A 19,130-nucleotide genomic window follows, 5' to 3' on the forward strand; every position below is an offset into this window, starting at 1 on the left:
CTTTTTGGTGCCTTTTTGTACAGTGTGCTCTATACAGAAATTTACAGAGCATGTAAGAAGCTCTCAAGCAGAAAACCAACAGTATTTCATCATGTATTAATTATTTTAAAATATATATTTAACTACTACATTTCTACAAGTCCTAGGTACTTCAGATGGGAATTGCTTTCCTATTTCCAGTACCCAGCTTAGTGTTCAGTGTGCACAGAAAGCGTATAGTGCTGAAGCTGATTTTGTGTGTGTCCTACTCATGTTATCTGGCTCCAAGCATTATCTAATTGACATTGGCAGAAACAGGACAGTCAAATGGGCTTTTTGAGTCTTCCAGAGAAAGAAGCTCTTCTATTTTTTGTCAGCAAGTTACATTATTCATTTGTGTATGGGGCATGGTGAGTTTTGAGAGCTTTATAGAAGCTTTGAGCTATATAGAAGAAAAGGACAGGGAAGGGAGGAGAGAAGGATAAAGAAAATGAAACTGAGATAAAAAATCAGGAGAGAGGAGGTCAGAGGAAACAATGGCCCTAGGTAGATTTTGGGAGGGACCTTCAGTTCTTGCTTTGTTTGGTTTATTACCTGGAGCTGAATGCACATGAATATTTTATTTTATGAAATGCTGATACAGGACTGAGAGGGAGATGTGTGTCTTCTCTGGAGCCTGTCTTTTAGTTGAGACTCCTTGTGCCAGTTTTAGTCTGCTTATTTTTAAGAACTCAGAAATATCCATCTCCTGTGGCAGTCTCCTTGGATACTTCTAGACAGTGCTCATGAGAGACTAGAAAGGCTGCTCTGCATATCGTAATCTCATGCTTATACAGGCTAGGTTTGGATAAAGCTTGTCAAAAATGCTGTGAGGAGAGGGAAGGGGCAAAGGACTTGTGTCTTGGTGGACTTCTGTTGGGTGCTGCTGGCCTACATGTGCTGTGCATGGTGGGGTGGAGTGAGCTTAGATGGGGGACTCATTCATCTCTGACACCCTGTTGAGCTAGGAAAGGCCTTAGGATGCTGAGTGCAAAAGGGGAGCCAGCTCAGAGGCAGGGGAATGGTATTTGCCAGTACCGTGAGGTGGCATGAAAGGAGGTAAGATACCTTGTGGGATAAGCAAAACTACAGGAATCACAGATTAGGGCTTTCACATTTACTTTGTGCCCAAGAGTACTTTTAAAGGCCTGTATCCCATGCTGGTTTTGGGCTCTGGGCTCAGGGAGAGTGGAAACTAGTGGGCATTCTGGGAGAGGAGGGCAGAAAAGCTTGAAAAGCCTATGAGGTTTGGGTGTTGGTAACAGACACAAACTCAGAGTGCCTCGTTGTAGCGATGGTGCAATGCTTTGAGCCCAGGTAGGCAGATCACAAATAACATCTGGTTAGAAGCAGCAACACCCTTTCCCAGTTACATGTCTCATCTGGTTCAGGAAAAACTTTTCTGTGCTTGAGGCCTCGGAAACCACCTCGAGGGCCCAGGAGGAACTTCTAGCTACCTAAGGTTTGTGTTTGTCTTGATGATTGGAAACACCAGCTGAACAGATGTTCCAGTGCAGGCTTGTATAGTGGGGCATGAACACTCAGTCCAGTGCTCATCCTCTCTGTGCATTTGTTGCATGTCACAGGCCTCATGTTTCTGTCTTGGAAATACAAACAGCTCATGCTATAATTAAGTATTTCAGCAGAGAGTCAGCCTGCCTTTCACCTCGCTTGCATATTTAGAGCAGGGAACATGCCTGAAAGTGAAAGAAAATACATAGAAATCATAGAGGTCATAAATGACAAGAGTGCTCATCTTCTCTTTTGCACAAATTCAAAGGAAAATTGTCCTCCACATTAAGCACTTTTCTGAATCAGATTGGAGAGCAGAGGAAACACTGTACTCCAGAAGTACTCAGGTGCACATAACACAAAGCATTTGTTTGATGGATGGGGACATAGTAACTGATAGTTTGTTTGCCTTGGAATTGAAAAATGAGGGCTATTCCTGACAGCCAGCAGTTAGGTGCAGTGACCTTCTGGCTTGCCTGTCTTGTGGTTTCACCTCTCCTCTCTCACAGCAGTGATCCGCAATTGCATTTTGTGCATGCGACAGGATAGGATGCTCTGGGCAGCAGATGGTAAATGCTTTGGAATTTGCTAGCCTGTCAGAACTAGGAAGGAGCAGAAGGCTGGCATGTACTGAACAGTGTGTAATGTAAGTGCTGGGCCTGCCAAGTGGGGTTTCCTGTCCTCAGGCTTCTTGGTCAGGTTACAAATAGATCTCACATCCGATCTTGAGGTAATCCAAATTCCTCCTTTCTTTACCTCCTGCAAAGGTGCTCCCAGCCATGCTGGGGATGTATATGTGTATGGGGATGTAAATGAGGAAAGGTTCAGTTGGCACCTACTTCTCTTTTTTTTTCTGGAGTGGAGGCTGATCTGTGATAACATCTCACCTCCTGGCCCCATAAAAAGAGCCTGTGGTTCCCTGGGTGAGTTGATCTGATCTCACTGCTGCAAAGTGAGTGGGCTGCTCCTGCTGCTCCCGGCCATTAAGTGTCTCCACCTTTTGCATCCCATCTGGCTCACATCAGATACTTTTTTGAACTGATTCCACTCAGATGGGTTATTGTGTTTTTTATTTTTTTGTTTTTTTTTTTCCCCAGCTGAATTTTCTGCTCTTTGAGCAAGTGAAAGCAGCTCATGGAGGGGATTGACAAATGCCAGCATACAAATAGACCAGAAGTATTTGCTTGGAGAGGTCAGCTCATGGGAGTGTATGGAGCCACACCTCTGAGCTGTTATTTGCAGAAGATTAGTGCCCATCAGTCTTCTTCCAGGCCTTCCTCAGGGTATAAGGGAAGTAACTCCTTAGTCTGTAAGTCCTCCAGGTCCTGGCAGTATATACACCAAGTTAGTAAAGAGCAGAATAAAATGCTACCAGTTTCTTGAGTTCCTAGACATTGTGGTTAACCTAGCAGCTGTGAGTCCTTCACAAAATATTGTGCACCAGGAAAGAAGGTGCTCTCAGCTTGGGCTGGGCAAGGCCTCTGTATGTTGGGTTTTCCTCAAATGAGATTTCCTTTTTTACCTAGTTATTTTGTCTATGAGCAAGAGAATCATAGAATCAGTAAGGTTGGAAGGGACCTCTGGAGATCATCTAGTCCAACCTCCCTGCTCAGCAGGGTCACCTAGAGCATGTTAAACAGGGTTGCATCCAGGCGGACCTTGAATATCTCCAGAGAAGGAGACTCCACCACCTCTCTGGGCAACCTGGTCCAGTGCTCCGTCACTCTCACAGGGAAGAAATTCCCCCTCACATTCAGGCGGAACTTCCTGTGCTTCAGTTTCTGCCCATTGCCTCTTGTCCTGTCACATGGGTCAACTGAAAAGAGTTTGTCCCTGTCCCCTTGACACCCTCCCTTCAGGTACTTATTCACATTAATAAGATCCCCCCTCAGTCTTCTCTTCCCCAGGCTAAACGGGCCCAGCTCCTGCAGCCGTTCCTCATAGGGCAGGTGCTCCAGCCCTCTGATTGTCTTCATAGCCCTACACTGGACTCTCTCCAGTGGCTTCCTGTCTCCCTTGTCCTGGGGAGCCCAGAACTGGACACAGTACTCCAGACGAGGCCTCCCCAGGGCTGAGTAGAGGGGCAGGATCACCTCCCTCTACCTGCTGGCAACAGGCTTCCTAATGCGCCCCAGGAGACCATTGGCCTTCTTGGCCACAAGGGCACATTGTTGGCTCATGGTCAACCTGTCATCCACCAGCATTCCCAGGTCCTTCTCTGCAGAGCTGCTCTCCAGCAGGTCAGCCCCCAGTTTGTACTGGTGCCTAGAGTTATTTTTACTTAGGTGCAGGACTCGGCACTTGCCCTTGTTGAACCTCAGGAGGTTCCTCTCCACACTGCTCTCCAGCCTGTCCAGGTCTCTCTGAATGGCAGCACAGCCCTCAGGTGTGTCAGCCACTCCTCCCAGCTTGGTATCATCAGCAAACTTGCTGAGGATGCACTCTGTCCCCTCATCCAGGTCACTGATGAAGAAGTTGAACAGGATGGGACCCAGTACTGAGCCCTGGGGGACGCCACTAGCCACAGGCCTCCAGCTAGACTCTACGCCACTGATGACAACCCTCTGAGCTCTGCCTTTCAGCCACTTCTCAAGCCACCTCACTGTCTAGTCATCTAACCCATGCTTCCTGAGCTTATCTAGGAGGATGTTATGGGAGACAGCACCAAAAGCCTTGCTGAAGTCAAGGTACACAACATCCAACATCCTCATCTGCCCAGCCAGTCATTCCATCATGGAAGGCTCTCAGATTGGTTAAGTAGGATTTCCCCTTGGTGAATCCATGCTGACTACTCCTGATCACCTTCTTTTCCTCCATCTGTCTGGAGATGACATCCAGAAGGAGCTGTTCCATCACCTTTCCAGGGATGGAGGTGAGGCTGACTGGCCTAGAGTTGCCTGGGTCCTCTTTCTTCCCCTTCTTGAAGACTGGAGTGACCTTGGCTTTCTTCCAGTCCTCAGGCACCTCTGAAGTTTTCCAGGACCTTTCAAAGATGATGAAGAGCGGCTTGGCAACAACATCTGCCAGCTCCCTCAGTACCTGTGGGTGCATCCCATCTGGGCCCATGCATTTGTGGATGTCTAGCCTGCCCAGAGGGTCTCTAATCCTTTCTTCCTTAACCAAAGGAAAGTCTTCCCTTCTCTGGACTTTCTCCCTCACGTCCAGGCTGCAGGATTCTTGAGGGCTGCCCTTAGCAGTGAAGACTGAAGCAAAGAATGCATTAAATAATTCTGCCTTCTCTGTATCCCTTGTCACCAGGGTCCTTGCCCCCTTCAGTAGCAGGCCCACATTCTCCCTAGTCCTCCTGTTGCTGCTGGTGTATTTGAAGAAGCCCTTCCTGTTGTCCTTGACATCTCTTGCCAGACTCAATTCCAGCTGGGCCTTAGCCTTCCTCACCGCATCTCTACATACTCTGTCTGCATTCCTGTAATTCTCCCAAGTAGCCTGTCCCCTCTTCCACATTCTGTGTACTTTCCTCTTCTGTCTGAATTTGGCCAAGAGCTCCTTGCTCACCCACGCAGGTCTCCTGCCCCTTTTGCTGCACTTCTTACTCATAGGGATGCACTGCTCTTGAGCTTGAAGCAAGTGATGTTTGAATACTAGCCAGCTCTCCTGGACCCCACTTCCTTCTAGGGCCTTAACCCATGAGACTTCACCAATTAGGTCTCTGAAGAGCCCAAAGTCTGCTCTCCTGAAGTCCAGGGTTGCAATCCTGCTTGTTGTCTTAGTTTTTTCCTGTCAGATCCTGAATTCCACCATCTTGCGGTCACTGCAGCCAAGGCTGCCCCCAACCGTCACATCTCTAACCAGTCCCTCTCTGTTGGTAAGGACAAGGTCCAGCAGGACACCCTTCCTCATAGGTGCCTCCACCACTTGTGACAAGAAGTTATCATCAATGCATTGCAGGAGCCTCCTGGACTGCTTGTGCCCTTGCTGTGTCGTCCCTCCAACAGATGTCAGAGTGGTTGAAGTCCCCCACGAGAACCCGGGCCTGTGATCGTGAGGCTACCTCCAGCTGTCTGTAGAAGGCCTCATCAACTTTCTCTTCCTGATCAGGTGGCCTGTAGACACCCACAACAGTGTCCCCCATGGTAGCCTGCCCTTTGATCTTTACCCATAAGCTCTCAACTGCCTCGTCCTCCTCCACCCCTAGGCAGAGCTTGATGCATTCAAGCTGCTCTCTCACATAAAGAGCAACTCCACCACCTTGCCTTCCTGGCCTGTCTCTCCTAAAAAGCACATAGTCATCCATGGCGGCATTCCAGTCATGCGAGCTATCCCACCATGTCTCTGTGATTGCAATGAGATCATGGCCCTGTGATCGCACACAGATCTCCAGCTCCTCCTGTTTGTTCCCCATGCTGCATGCATTGGTGTACAGGCATTTCAGAGGTGGTCATGCCTGCAGGTTTTCCAGGAAGGGTGTACAGGGGTCACCCATAGTCATGTCCCAAACGCACATCCCCAGCTGCATGCGTCCATTGGAGGCCCCCCAACCCAACTTGTGTTTTGTTGTCTACCCTGTCTGTATGACACCTCCCTTCCCCTCTGCTACCTAGTTTAAAATCCATCTACAATTCACAAATTTCATGCACAATTCAGGCACATCTGTGTGCTTAGAATAAACGAGTAACTGGGAACATACTAGCCTATAGTGAAACGCATGTGCGGTCAACTGGATATGTATATGCCCATTTGTTTCATCCAGCATTTCTTGGATGGTGGTATATATGCTGAGAGTAGCTGTGTTCACCTCCCAGGACTGCTCCTCAGTGCTGTAGACACACCTGGACTTCACAGCGCTTTTTAGGAGCTCATGCCCTCAGCAAAGAGTTAGGTCAGTCAGATTTCACAGATCAGTCATGAAAAGCTAACTTTGATGTTAAAGATGGATCTTCCGTTTTTAAATGTCTGCTCTCCAGAGGTCACGTGTTTCCACCTTCAAGTTTGATAAGCACCAAAGGATTACGTGTCCTGTGTTTGAGGTACTCAAGGAGCCCAGTGGCTTTCTGAGCACCTTTACACTTGAAACAGACATCCCTACCTGTTCTGAGCACTTGGGTGAGAATAGCTCCAGCTTCACTGGTTTCTCTTAGAATGCAAGATCCCTCTGCTGATCCAAGGACAATATGACTTTGTGTCTTAAAAAAAAAAATCAGAAAAGTCAACAAAAGTCTTGTAAAGCAGCAGACTTATGGATCAATTCTAGGTTTGTTCCCTTCTGATCTTCCTTGCATGAGCTATTTGTGAGTGTGCTTGCTGCATCAGTGATTTAACCTGTGCATGCCCAGAGATAGCAGGGCCATTTACAGTCCATATTTCACTAATGCTTACACACTATGCTGCACATTGGAGAAATCTCCAGAGATTTCTTTGGTGGGGGGTGGTGCAGATTTTTGCAATAAATGGTCTTGTCTTGACAAAATGTTGGCATATTTTTCACTTTTTCTCCCTGCCATTTCTTTTATGTCATGCTGTTTGCTACCTTGACAGAGTTTTGAAAGTGATTGCCCCTCTAAACAGCAATTCTCATGGATTGGGAAATAAACATGTTACGCTCCCTGTTAGAGGAACAGAAAGAAGAGCTGAGGCTGCAGGTCAAACTTGAGGTTTATTGGGTTGAAAGTCCATACCATATGAATGTGCATCGTGGCATGTTGCCAGATGCATTTTTTAGGGCAGTACAAGAGACACATAACAGAGGTTCAGAGACCTTAAAATCACAGAGTCACCAAATAACTGAGGGGGCAGGCACCTTTGGAAATTGTCTAGTGCAACCCCCCCCCCAAAGGATGATCAGCATGAGAAGGTTGCCCAGGACAGTATCCAGTTGAGTTTTAAATATTTACAAGGACAGAGACTCCACAACCTCTCTGGGTAGCCTGTTCCAGTGTTTGACCACTATCAGGGTAAAAAGAAAAATGGCTTTCTGTATGTTTGAAAGAAATTTCTTGTGCTTTGATGTGTGTCCCTTCTGTCTCATCCTGTCACTGAGCACCACTAAGAAAAGTCTGGCTCCATCTTCTTTATACCCCCCCCATCAAGTATTTATACCCTCACGATATAAGATCCTCCACAACCATCTCTCCTCTAGGTTGAACAATCCCAGATCTCTCAGATTCTCTTTATATCAGATGCTCTAATGCCTTAATCATCTTCATGGGCCTTTGCTGGATTTGCTCCAGTAAATCCATGTTTCTGTAGTACTGGGGACCTCAGCACCAGCCCCAGCACTCTAGATATTGCCTTACCAATGCTGAAGAGAGGGGAGGAATTGCCTCCCTCAGTGTGCTGGAAATGCTTTTGCTAGTACAGCCCAGCAGGCTGTTAGCTTTCTTTGCTGCAAAGGTGCGTTGTTGGTTTATGGTCAACTTGGTGTCCATCAGCCCCCCAAGATCCTTCTCTACAAAGCTGCTCTCCAGCCAGTTGACCGCCAGTCTGTGGTTATTCCTCCCCAGGTGTAGGACTTTGCAGTTTCTTTCTTTGAACTTTGTGAAATTCCTGTCAGTCCAATTCTCCAGCCTGTCAAGGTCCTTCTGAATGGCAGCACAACTGTCTGGTGTATCAACCATTCCTCTGGGTTTTGTGTCATCTACAAACTTGCTGATGGTGGACTGTGTCCCATCATCCAAGTAATTGATTAAGATGTTAAACAGTATTGGCCCCAGTATCATCCACTAGTGATTGGCCTCCAGCTGGACTTTGTGCTGCTTATCACAACCTTCTGAGCCTGGGAGTTAGCCAGTTTTCAGTCCACCTTACTCTCCATTTATCCAGCCCATACTTCACCTGTTTCTCAATGACACTGTTACAGGAAACAGTGTCAAAAGCCTTAATAAATTCAATGGAAACAGCACCCATTGCTCTTCCCTCATCCACAAAGCAATCACTGTAGAGAGCTATCAAGTTTGTGAGACACGATTTCCCCTTCACAAATCCAGGTTGACCTTTCCCAATCAGCTTCTTGCCCTTGATATGTTTGGAAACAGCTTCCTGGAGGTTTTCCTCCCATCACCTTTCCCAGGGATCAGTGTGAGGCTGACTGGCCTATAGTTCCCCAGAGCCTTCTTGTTCTTCTTGAAGATTGGGATGGCATTGCTTTACTCTGCTCCTCAGGAACCTCCTCTGATCACCATGACATTCTCACCATAAATGAGAATTGTCTTGCTGTGACGTTAGCTAGATCTCTTTGCACTCCATCCTGTCAGGGGCCAGGGACTTGTGCATGTCCAGTTTGTTTATATGGTGCCTAAATCTGATCCTCCTCCACCAATGGCAAATGTTCCTTGTCCTAGACTTTCCCTTTGGTTTCAGGGACCTGGGACAGCAGAAAGTCTTACAAGAAAAGATGAAGTCAAAAAAGGCATTGAGTACCTCTGCCTTCTGCATGTCTTTTATGACCAGGGCCCCATTGCCATTTCTCAGCAGGCCTACATTTTTCCTAGTCTTCTTTTGGCTGCTGATGTACCTGCAGAAGCCTTCCTTGTTGCTCTTCATGTCTATAGCCATATTCAGCTGCAGGTGGTCTTTGTCTTTCCTAAGTCCATTTCTGCCTACTTGGACAGTGTCTCTATATTCCTTCTATATTCTTATGTCCCTTCTTCCACCTCTTTTTATATTTGAGTTTAGTCAGGAACAACTTGTTCACCCATTCAGGCCTCTTACTCCCTTTGTTTGATTTCCTGCTTATTGGAATGGACTGTTGTTGAGTTTGGAGGAGGTGATCCTTGAAAACAGATCAGCTCTCCTGGACCTCTCTTTCCTCCAGAACTATATCCCATGAGACTCTCCCAAGAAGATCCCTGAGACACCAAAGTCTGCTCTCCTGAAGTCCAGGGCTGTCATTCTGCCGTTTGCCTTTATTCCTCCTCTCAAGATCCTGGCTCTCACCATCTCACAGTCAGTGCAGCAAAAGCTGCCTCCAACCTTCACATCTCCGGCCAGTTCTTCCTTGTCTGTAAACCTCTGGACCAGCAGAGTGTATCCTCTCTTTAGCTTACTACATTTCAGACACTACCTGAGAATTGTTGGTGAACTACTCTGCCTGCATGAAATTTGTCTAAAAGTGAAGAAGAACCTCAGATCTGATCCATGATGTTTCCTATGGTCCACAGAACAACATTCATCACATGAATTTGTCATAATTCCTGTAAAGCCAGCTCTGTGCATCTCTGTTTTATTCCAGTTAAGAGTGCAGCTTGTTTTTACTAGAACAGAGCAACTGAAAATATATGTGTTGCGAGAGTGAAGTCTTGTACTATAGGAAGTTCTGCATGTTTTTCACCTCTGTCACTATTTTGAAGGTTTAAGCAAACATAGCTTATGGCAAATGTTCAAAGGTGGAGTGTGTTTATCAGCACGTCACAGTTAAACTAAGCTCTTGGGAATTTTGGGGCTGAGACCTATTACTGATCTGAATGCAATTAGTGGTTTCATTTTCTTGCTTTGGACTTCGTAGTCATTATTTAGGATCTCTGCCTACTTTGAAATGCCTTTGTGTGGAAATTGATTGGTTTATAACACCAATAAAGTGGTAGTTTGTACGCTATTATTTACAAGAATTTATATACCAAAAGTTAGCATCAAGAGATGGGACTTATGAAAATGTGTTTCCTAAATTTACACACTATTTGTCAGTTATCACTCTTCGATGTGTGTGAGAACATCTATTTTGGGGACATAATTGTCTTGCTAGGTGCTCAGAGAATTTCTATTAGTGGCATACTGTACTGGATAGTGAGCTAACTGGACTTAATTTGGTTGTGGAGTTGACATCTTACCTTGATAAAGCTGACTACCTAGCTAAACTGTGCAACTCCTCACGCTAGGGAGCTGTGGGTACTAAAAGTCTGGACAGGTTCGAGGGAAGACAGGACAAACTCATGGCAGAGAGAGCCCCAAGCATTATGAAATACATAGAAACCTTCCCTGACTTGGGAAGTCCTTGAGTTGCAAATGATTTGAGTGTTGGGAGAGTATTCAGAGGAGGGGAGTTGCTTTTTTGTTTTTCTTTCTTGGTCAATTCTTTTGCCTGATGTTTCTGCTATTCTGCACTAAGGATGGTGGTAAAGGAGAAGAAGCCTGGAAGAAACTCAAATAATTGTTGGTGGCCAAAACTAAAAACAGTGGTGTGAATCAAAGTTTTTAAAATGAAAGGAGGACTCGATAGTCGACAGTGAGCTAAGACTCCCAGCAGATCCCACCACCTTGGACTGGTCTGGGGAGCTAAGGATGCCCAGGGGCTCTGCCTGGAGCTGTGAGCAGAGGAGGGAGCAGACACAGCCCTGCTATTGCCAGGAACTTCCCATCCAGCTCCCTTTTCACGTTTAAGTGGGAGTCAGTGTTAGCAGGTTGGTGAGAGGATCCTGCAACTAGATGGGGCCTTGAATGGGGAGAGGGAAGTAGAAAGTGCAGCTGGAGCCTCAGGAGGAGCCTGAGAAGAGCCAAGAGAGGATACATCTACATGAGGGTCTCCTGCTTGCCAAAGAAAAGCCTGAATTGGGGGATCCCATGAACACACCTGTGCCTGCTGTTCCAGGGAGGATTTTGCAGCTGCCTCTGGTCTGTGGAGTCAGCTAAGGCAGTGCTCCAACCCTCAGGGCTCCTCAGCCTCTCGCAGTGAGAGGACCCTTCTTCTTGTGCCTGGATAGTACAGAAGAGTGAGGTATGGAGCAAGCGAGATAAATATGCTTGATAGGGGTTGGATGGATCTGTTTGATGTGAAATCTGCCAAAATGTACTGTGGTGGTCATCTAGGGAGCACGGAGGCCCTTACCATGGAGTTAGGGCTGCTCTGCTGCAGGACTCACCCAAGATAGGGGTGATAGGTAGCCTATTAATTGCCAGGAATTAATGGTATTCAACCCATTACCCGAGCCTTCCACCTCAAGGGCTTCATTTCCTGCTGGCTGTGCCAGGGCCACCATGGCAAAAGGCAGTCAAGGTGATAGGGCATGCCTCTGGAGTGCAGGGCCAGGGCAGGGCTCTCGGGGAGAGGCACAGAGGCACGCAGAGCTGAGCCATCATGCTGGCCTTGAAAGCCTCTGCCTGGCTCCCTGGAGCTGCCAAGAAGCAGGTGGGAAGTGCTGGCCAAGAGCAGCAAGTGTGTGCACTTGCAGAGCCCCTGGGTGCTCTGTCTGAGGAGAGCTGCTCCCTGAGTAGGCAGCAGCTGCCCTTGGGGCCAGAGTAGCTGGTGCCCAGCAGAGGATCATGCAGAGGCACCAGGAGCGGCAGCAAACGGCTGCTGCCAGGTTGTGCATGCACTGCCAGGCACGCTGGAGCGCTGGGGTGAGGTGAGCCTTGGGGCTAGAGGCAGGGGCAGGCAGCAGGCATGGGATGCGCCCGGAAAGCAGCAGGCTGGTTTGGCAAAGGAGCTGGGGGCAAAGAGGCAGGCAGGAGCTGCTGCGGCCAGGGGGGAATTTCTTGCTGGCCCTGGGGAGTTTCCCTGCCACAAAGCACACCCACCGGCATGCTCCAAGGCCCCCACCAAGGCCGTGAGCTCTGCGCTGAGGGGCAGAGAGCAGCTCTGGGCCCAGCTCAGCCAGGCCGCGTGCAGCCAGAGCTTTGCTTGCACACAGCCCTCATCTTGCCTGCTCTTCAGCAGCCACTCGCACCAAGGCAATGGCCTCTGCCCCGTGTGTCCTTCTGCCCACAGGTGGCCAGCAGCAGCTGCACGCAGCAGTGCAGCACAGCCAGAGCCCAGCTTGCTCTCACCAAAGGCACAGGCTGCCTCAGCTGCCTGACACACAGGCCTCATGGGCTTCTGCATATGCCCTCACAAAGCAGGAAATGGAGAGCAAGAAGGGAAAAGAAGCTTTTGTCTTCCAAAATACGAGAGGATTCAGAGTGGTATTTCCTTCCAGGAGTGGATTGTGGGGAATGCTGCTGATGAGTCAACAGGGCAGCACAAACTGCACCTGGAGGTCTGTGAGGCTAATGAGGCCTAACCATCCTTTGGTGCACTGTGGGGACTTGGTCACCTGCAGACAGACGTGAGTATTGTGCAGTTAGGCTCATATGGGATGGAGACCACCTTGATGGCTACAGGGAATTTGATTGATGAGGGTGGATTGTATGGGTGGTTAAATTGGATACAGTTTCAGGTAACAGCTGATCTGATTGATAGGTCTGCTACTTTGCTGCATCCTACTCTTTTCTGCATTTTCCCATTGCTGCCTTTGATCCAGCGATAGGCAGCCATGTAGTGGAGCCAGATGACTCATCTCTGGTGACTGAAATGAACCTTTTGACAGGAGAGGGATGATCTGTAGAGCCAATGGTGTTTTGGCAGGCCCTGAATTAGAATGACTTGAATCTAGGCTGATGAGTTGCACAGTCTCTTAACCTGTCCTCACCAGTTTGCCCATCCCATGGAATTTCCTGTGCACAGTAAATGTGCACGTGTGTTGTGTTCACTTAGAAAAACAACTGTGACTATCTCAGTAACTGTTCACATTCCTACAGTAGCATAGGTTCGGAAACAATCCTGCTTTTAGGTAGAGTTGGGTCTGACTGTCAAATATCTGTGCTGGTGCTCAGTTTGGATCTGAATTATTTGTATTATTCAAGTAGGATCAAATTTGTGCTTTTTCTTTGTTCAGTTTAGCATAGGTTTTTCAAGCCTCAGTGATAGAGGTCACCTTGCAGAAGTAGCTGAGCTACCAAGGGATATCTTTTCTGTGAGGAAGCTGTTTTGGCTAGGTGACAGTCTTGCAGGAGTAGAGAGTAAAAGAGGAAAGTCCACTTATCTCTGCCTGTTACAGGAATGCAGCAGATAACATTGTATTGTTCTTCCAAAACAGGTATCTGAGAGCTGTTCAAATACAGCACTGTAGAGAGGTGTTTTGCTCAGCCCAGCTCTTCCCAGCTTCTGTATCTGGGCTGCTACTTGGCTCTTCAGGTGGCTCATCCTAGTTGTGTTCAGAAATAACATCCTGCACTTCTGCATTGCAATGTGTCATGACACTTTGGGCTACACTCCAGCTCCTTTTGGAAGCAAAAGATGTACTGGAGATTGGGATCTCCTTGCACTCTGTGGGCTGATGAGACTCTTCTGTCCTGCTCACCATTTGCAGAGCTACCTTCTCTGGCATCTTTATAAGGAGGAGAGTCCTGCTCTTTGCCAGCCCACCAGAAAAGGTTTGCTGAGGCTTGGATGGGAGATGTGAAACCGTACTTTCTTTCTCCGGCCACAGCTATTTCCTGCCTTTGTTCTGGTGCTCTCTGCTCTCTTTACAGAGAGGAAAGAGTGGAGATGCCTCTCCTCCCTCCTACCAGTCTAAAATGTCCTGCCTTAGTCCTGGGGAGATGACACGGAGCTTCATCAGATTACCTCTCCCAGGAAGAAATATGGTATTGTATCTAACAGAAGGAAGAGAAGAAGGGGTCAAAAGGTGCTAGATGGGGAATAAATGAACCAACACCTTCCTTTCAGAAGATGGATGGACAAGGAGGAGAAAAAAAATGACTGAAGCAGCTGCTGCTTTAAGAGAAGAGCTAGGAAAATGGTTTGTTGCTATAGACTGAGACCCTTGCCACAGTAGCTGAGGAAAGAGCCTGAACCAGAACTGCTGATGGAAATGGGCCACCAGTGGCCTGTGACTGGTTCCTATGGCACCTTGACATCAGTGGAAGGATATATCTGGGCAGGTTGGGTTAAGGCAATCTGCATTGGGTACCTGTGGGGGGCAAGCATCTTTATAGCCCTTTTGGTACCTATACCCATCTATGAATTCAGTGTTGGGCCTGAATTTGCACAAACAAAGCATATGGTATGTTCGCAGCTGTGATGGAGAACTTCTGCAGTGATGACGGAGAACTTCTGGGAGTGCTGCTCTCTTCCCCTTGTGAGAATCTTCTTGCAGGCTCCAGAGTTTTCACTGTCTAATAGGTGAGCTCTGTCAGAGCCCTAGTTATGCTGTTTTCATTAACAGCCAGCTGGAAGATGGTCTCCTGCTGAGCAACCACATCTTATCTACTGCAGGGCTTGTGGCAGACAGGCTGTACGTACAGTCTTGGACAGGGTCTTTGCAGCACACTTACACTTTCTGCATTCTGTTGTCACCCATTTGCCTGAATTTCATCTAAACGTCTTAATTATTTCCTTATTTTGAATTTCGCTTACCTGAATCCTAGGACTGTTCGTAGAAAGAGGTCTTCAGTTTTCAGTCCAACCTCCCGTTCAGAGCAGGACTTTTGCCGATGCTGGATCAGGGAGTCTGTGGCATTGTCTAGCCAAGTCATGGAGATGTCCGTGGGGATTTCCAGGGACAGAGGCTTCCACTCTTACCCCTCTTCTGCCTTGATGACCTGTGTTAGAGCTGCAATACACTCCTCCCAGACAAGTTTTTCCTAATGTTCATATGTCTGCTTTGTTTTGGATGAACCTCTACTTTGATGCTGTCTGCTGGGGCTGCACTTACTCCAATGGGTTTTCTCCATATACTTTCCAAGATTTTTTCATTTAATAGTGAGCTTTCTACTCTGACTGGAGCGGTGTTGTCAGAGAGACACTGTTCTACTGGGACTGTCTTTGCCAGTTGTCTGGAATTTCTGGTCATATCCTACCCTCTTCTCCATGGGAGATTTACAGGTGTTTTGAAGTCCTTACCTGTGACAGCTGAGCCTTAACTTTATGAACTAAGGTAGGAGCGAGTTATTTCTTCCTAAGTATACCTCAAAATGTACATTTAATTCTTTTTATGCTTGTTTACTGTTGAAATGTTACAAATAGTCTACATGGGACATCAATATTCTGCAGTTTATTCCTGCTCTTCCTTCTTATGAATGATCCTAAAAATGAAGTTTTTCCTTACATGTGGTGATTCCTTCCTGAATCAAAGTCCCTGTTGCAGAGAAACTTAGTACCTCCAGACCACAAACTCTCTCCTATCTGAAGAATGGTCTAGCTAGAAGTTTCTTGGAGTCAGGCAATAATTTCCTTTTGGAAAACTTATGTTTCTGCTATTAGTAGCCACTTGATTCATCCAAACAATATGGTGATTTTTTGTCAGTGTGAGTAAAGCTAACCACCAAATGAGCGTGAAGCTGTTTGGGCGCTCTGCACCTCTGGAGCTCTTCAGAGAGTTGGGCAGTTTTGGTTATGAACATCCCTCCATCTCAAACTGATTTCCCAAGACCACTGCTTTCTTTTTGTAATAACCTTGCATTTCTTTGCCTTTGTTTGGAGTAGGTAGCTGTAACTGTGTGAGAGATTTTTCGTACCTTACGGTTTCTGCAAAAGAAATTTAATCAATTTATGGATGAATGCTGGGTTAACATAGATAAAATATGCAAGGGTAAAAATGAGTGACAAAAAGGAACATAAAAGCAACCTGGGATGTGCTTAGACTGACTTTTTTTGCAGATGCAAGTATTTGTTCAAGCTGAGATTTGCTGAGAGCTATGCTAGGGGTTTGGGAGGAAGACAGGACTTGTCTTATTCTGTCCAACATCTCCCAGTGCAATATGAGATTTTTTTTGGATCTCTTGTTGTTGGGTACCTGTAGATCTCATTTTCAAATCTCCAGGATCAGGAAATACAGATTCATAGGGTTTAAGAGTCAGCCTTCTTCCTGGGGGTAGGACAATTTGAAATGTGCCGGAAACATTGACATTTGGTTTAGAACTGCTTAGTCTCCTGCTTGTCAAGTGGAGTTGAATGGTGATGATGTATCTGTCTTTCTGCCATTGTTTGCAGTTTTTTTCTACAAAAGCTCAAAATACCCTCCCATATGAAGAAGTGGTATGAGTCCTGCTGTAACTCAAATGCTGCCTAATTGGGTTTCCTGCCAAACTGAGATACCACTGTTTTCAGATCCAGCATCACTAATAATACTATTCACCAAATGCACTTTAGATGGACCAACATAGGACAAAACCAAGCACTATCCCAGTCTTTGCCCTTCTTGCTGACTGATTCTGTGGGGCACTGTTTCACTCTGACTTTTTTTGCCCAGTCTACATTTCATTTCCTTTGGGCAGTAGGATCACATCACTGTCACTTCCATGCACCTCTCACTGTTTGGGTCTTACAGGAAGAGTGGGAGTTAATAATTTGAATTGCCTTTTCTGTCCAACACTGGTAGTTTCCTGTTTGAAATCAATGGTGTCAATTCCATAAAGCTTTCCTATTCTCCGTGGGAAGTGGTTCTCGTGTTAGGCATGTTTTATGTATCTCATTTAATTACCACGTAAAATGCTGTCTGTCAGAGGGCTGTGGGCCCTCTGCCGGGGGGAACCAGACATGCAGAATGTCATTGTTAGTGGAGGAAAAAAACCAGATGACAGATTGTCAAACTTTTTTCCCTTCATTTGAGCAAAATGTAGGCTCCTTTGGGGATCTAAGCCACCTGAGGGCTCAGTGAAGTGTACGTGCTGACTGGCATGTTCATTCACCATCTCTCAGGCTTCCTCATCCAAGATGTTCTATGCTGTTTCAGCTCTATGCCAGGAGACATTTTTCTCCTCTTAAGCTTGCTGTCATATGGCCCTGTCCCAACAGTACTGACAGCTGGTGCATGTCCCAGGTGAGAGCAGCAGGTGGGCCATGGACAGAGCTGTCTTCTTTCCCTTTTGCTCTCATCTGTGCAAGATGAAGAAGAGCAAAAGGTGCGGAGACAAAGGTCCAGTAGACAGGGAGAAGATGAGAAAGGGAGAATGTGCGTAGTGATAGGAGAGCAAGTGTGAGAAGAAGGTGAGCTGGTGCAGGGGAGAGGGGAACGAGGGTCTGCAAGCCCTACCTGGCTGCTCGTGCCAGAGCTGACCTTGTGAAGGGCAGGGTGATTCTCACAGTGTTGCGCTTGTGCTGCCCCCTCACAGATGTCCTGGCACCCCCTGTACCGCAGCTCCAAGTTCCGACACGTCTACGGCAAGGCTGCCAGCAAGGACAAATGCTATGACTGTGTGCCCATCACCTGCAGCGTCCATGACAACCACTTCTGTGCTGTCAACCCCTACTTCATCGCGGTGGTGACTGAGTGCGCTGGAGGTGGGGCCTTCCTTGTGATCCCCATTCATCAGGTGAGTGTGGTGCATGGGAGCTCGCTGCCTTGAGCAGGCCGCGGTGTTGAGGAGAGCTAGGTTTTGCATATGTGAGTAGATCCCAAAGAGGGTATTTGGCTATTGCCATCACCTGAATTGCAAAATGCATGGAATGGGCCCCTGGTCCAAGTGCTTCTTACCCATGCATCTTACATAGCTACTTGTGGGTTTTGAACAATTACTTTCACTTCTGAACTGCCTTCCTTGTATAATCAGTAGGAATTGTATTGTTCAGATGCTTGACTCCGAGAACAAATTGCAAATCAAAAAGCAATTACTAGACGCAGAGGGCGAAAACTGAAACAGTGCTTTAGTTGCACAGCTCCAGCTGTCACCAAAGGCAAATACTGTATGTTTGGTTCTAACTACCTTCTGCTTTGTGAAAGAACAGGAGAGACACAGTTATCAGACAGTGAAGCTCTTAAGCTGCAAGCACTGATAATGGAAAAACTTCCTTTTCAGAAATAAATACCATGCTTATGGGTTATGACAACTTAGGGGTCTTGTGAAAGAGAGAAGCTGGTTCTCTGATATGTATTGCTTCTGAAAAATAAGGTGTGCATTAATATAGATTAACTTCAGTGTAAGATTATGAGCTCTCTGGAATCAGGGCAGACCATATGAAAGGCAAAAGTTCAGTCTTTAATTAAAAGTTAATTGATGGTGTTATTGTAATGTCACTTTTTCAATATATATTTGCTAAGGATGAAAGTGAACTGGCTGTTCTTGAAGAACCTAGTACAGTTTCTAGACTTTCTAGACTTTGTTTATTCAGCTCATTCACTGCTGGTGCTATTCAGAGACATTATCTCTAAAATACTAGATTGTTTTTCTTGGCTGGGTCACTTCTGCCTGCTTGACCATGATCTGCTGAGGCTGAAGAACGTGTGTTTATCATAGAGCTGCACCTATAAGCAGGTAGCTGGTGACTGCAGGATGAAGGACCCAGATTTCAAAGTGTTGGCAAAGCAAGTTGAAGATGTTTGCACTGCTTATTGTTAATTCTTCTGTCTTCTCACCTGTTCTCAGCTCAGTAACAATTTTTCCATTGTTCACACCTACTTAAGTGGTCCCCCTAGATCTGAAGTACTGCCTGCAGAAGTCAGAGGCATATTAGAATTAAAAAGAATACAGAGAAGAATAATTAAAATACATCATAAATGAAAATATGAAATTGCTTTCATGTGAGTAGGTTAGGTCTCATCAGGCTGGGGAAAAAGAAGACAAATAAAGGCACCAGAATGCAGCTCAGTCTGGAGATACGTGACGGGGATACCATTGCCTTCCTGTGATTGACAGCTGATCCATGGTAGTTTTTGACTGGATTCCCAGGGAACAGCCACATCCCAAATATGCCGCAGTACAGAGGAAAAGCCTGAGAGCCAGGGACTTGAATTCAGCTGGGGTTTTAACCCTTACAAACAGCTGCTCCTTTGCGAGGTGTCCCCTTCCCCCGGAGTCAAATGTGAACCCTGCTCTTCATGTTGACTCCAGCCTTTGCCAGGCACTGCAAGCTGACGTCCTGCTTGTGGCAGAAAATACTATTCCCCATTAGGACC

The 19,130-nt window shown here is 46.8% G+C and overlaps 1 protein-coding gene across 4 annotated transcripts in view; it reads left to right on the top strand.

Moving 5' to 3' along the window:
- CORO2A (coronin 2A) overlaps nucleotides 1-19,130 on the top strand; it is a 62,718-nt gene that overhangs the window by 24,285 nt on the left and 19,303 nt on the right. For 3 of the 4 annotated variants that reach the window (XM_062600556.1, XM_062600559.1, XM_062600557.1), the window contains one exon: nucleotides 17,350-17,550. In XM_062600556.1, coding sequence (XP_062456540.1) covers nucleotides 17,350-17,550 — 201 coding nt within the window. Of the gene's footprint in view, nucleotides 1-12,448; nucleotides 12,522-17,349; nucleotides 17,551-19,130 lie in introns of those variants that run through there. The other variant, XM_062600558.1, reaches the window with a different exon arrangement.

Source organism: Rhea pennata, chromosome Z (genome assembly GCF_028389875.1).
Source record: "Rhea pennata isolate bPtePen1 chromosome Z, bPtePen1.pri, whole genome shotgun sequence".
In the NCBI taxonomy this organism is placed as follows: Eukaryota; Metazoa; Chordata; class Aves; order Rheiformes; family Rheidae; genus Rhea; species Rhea pennata.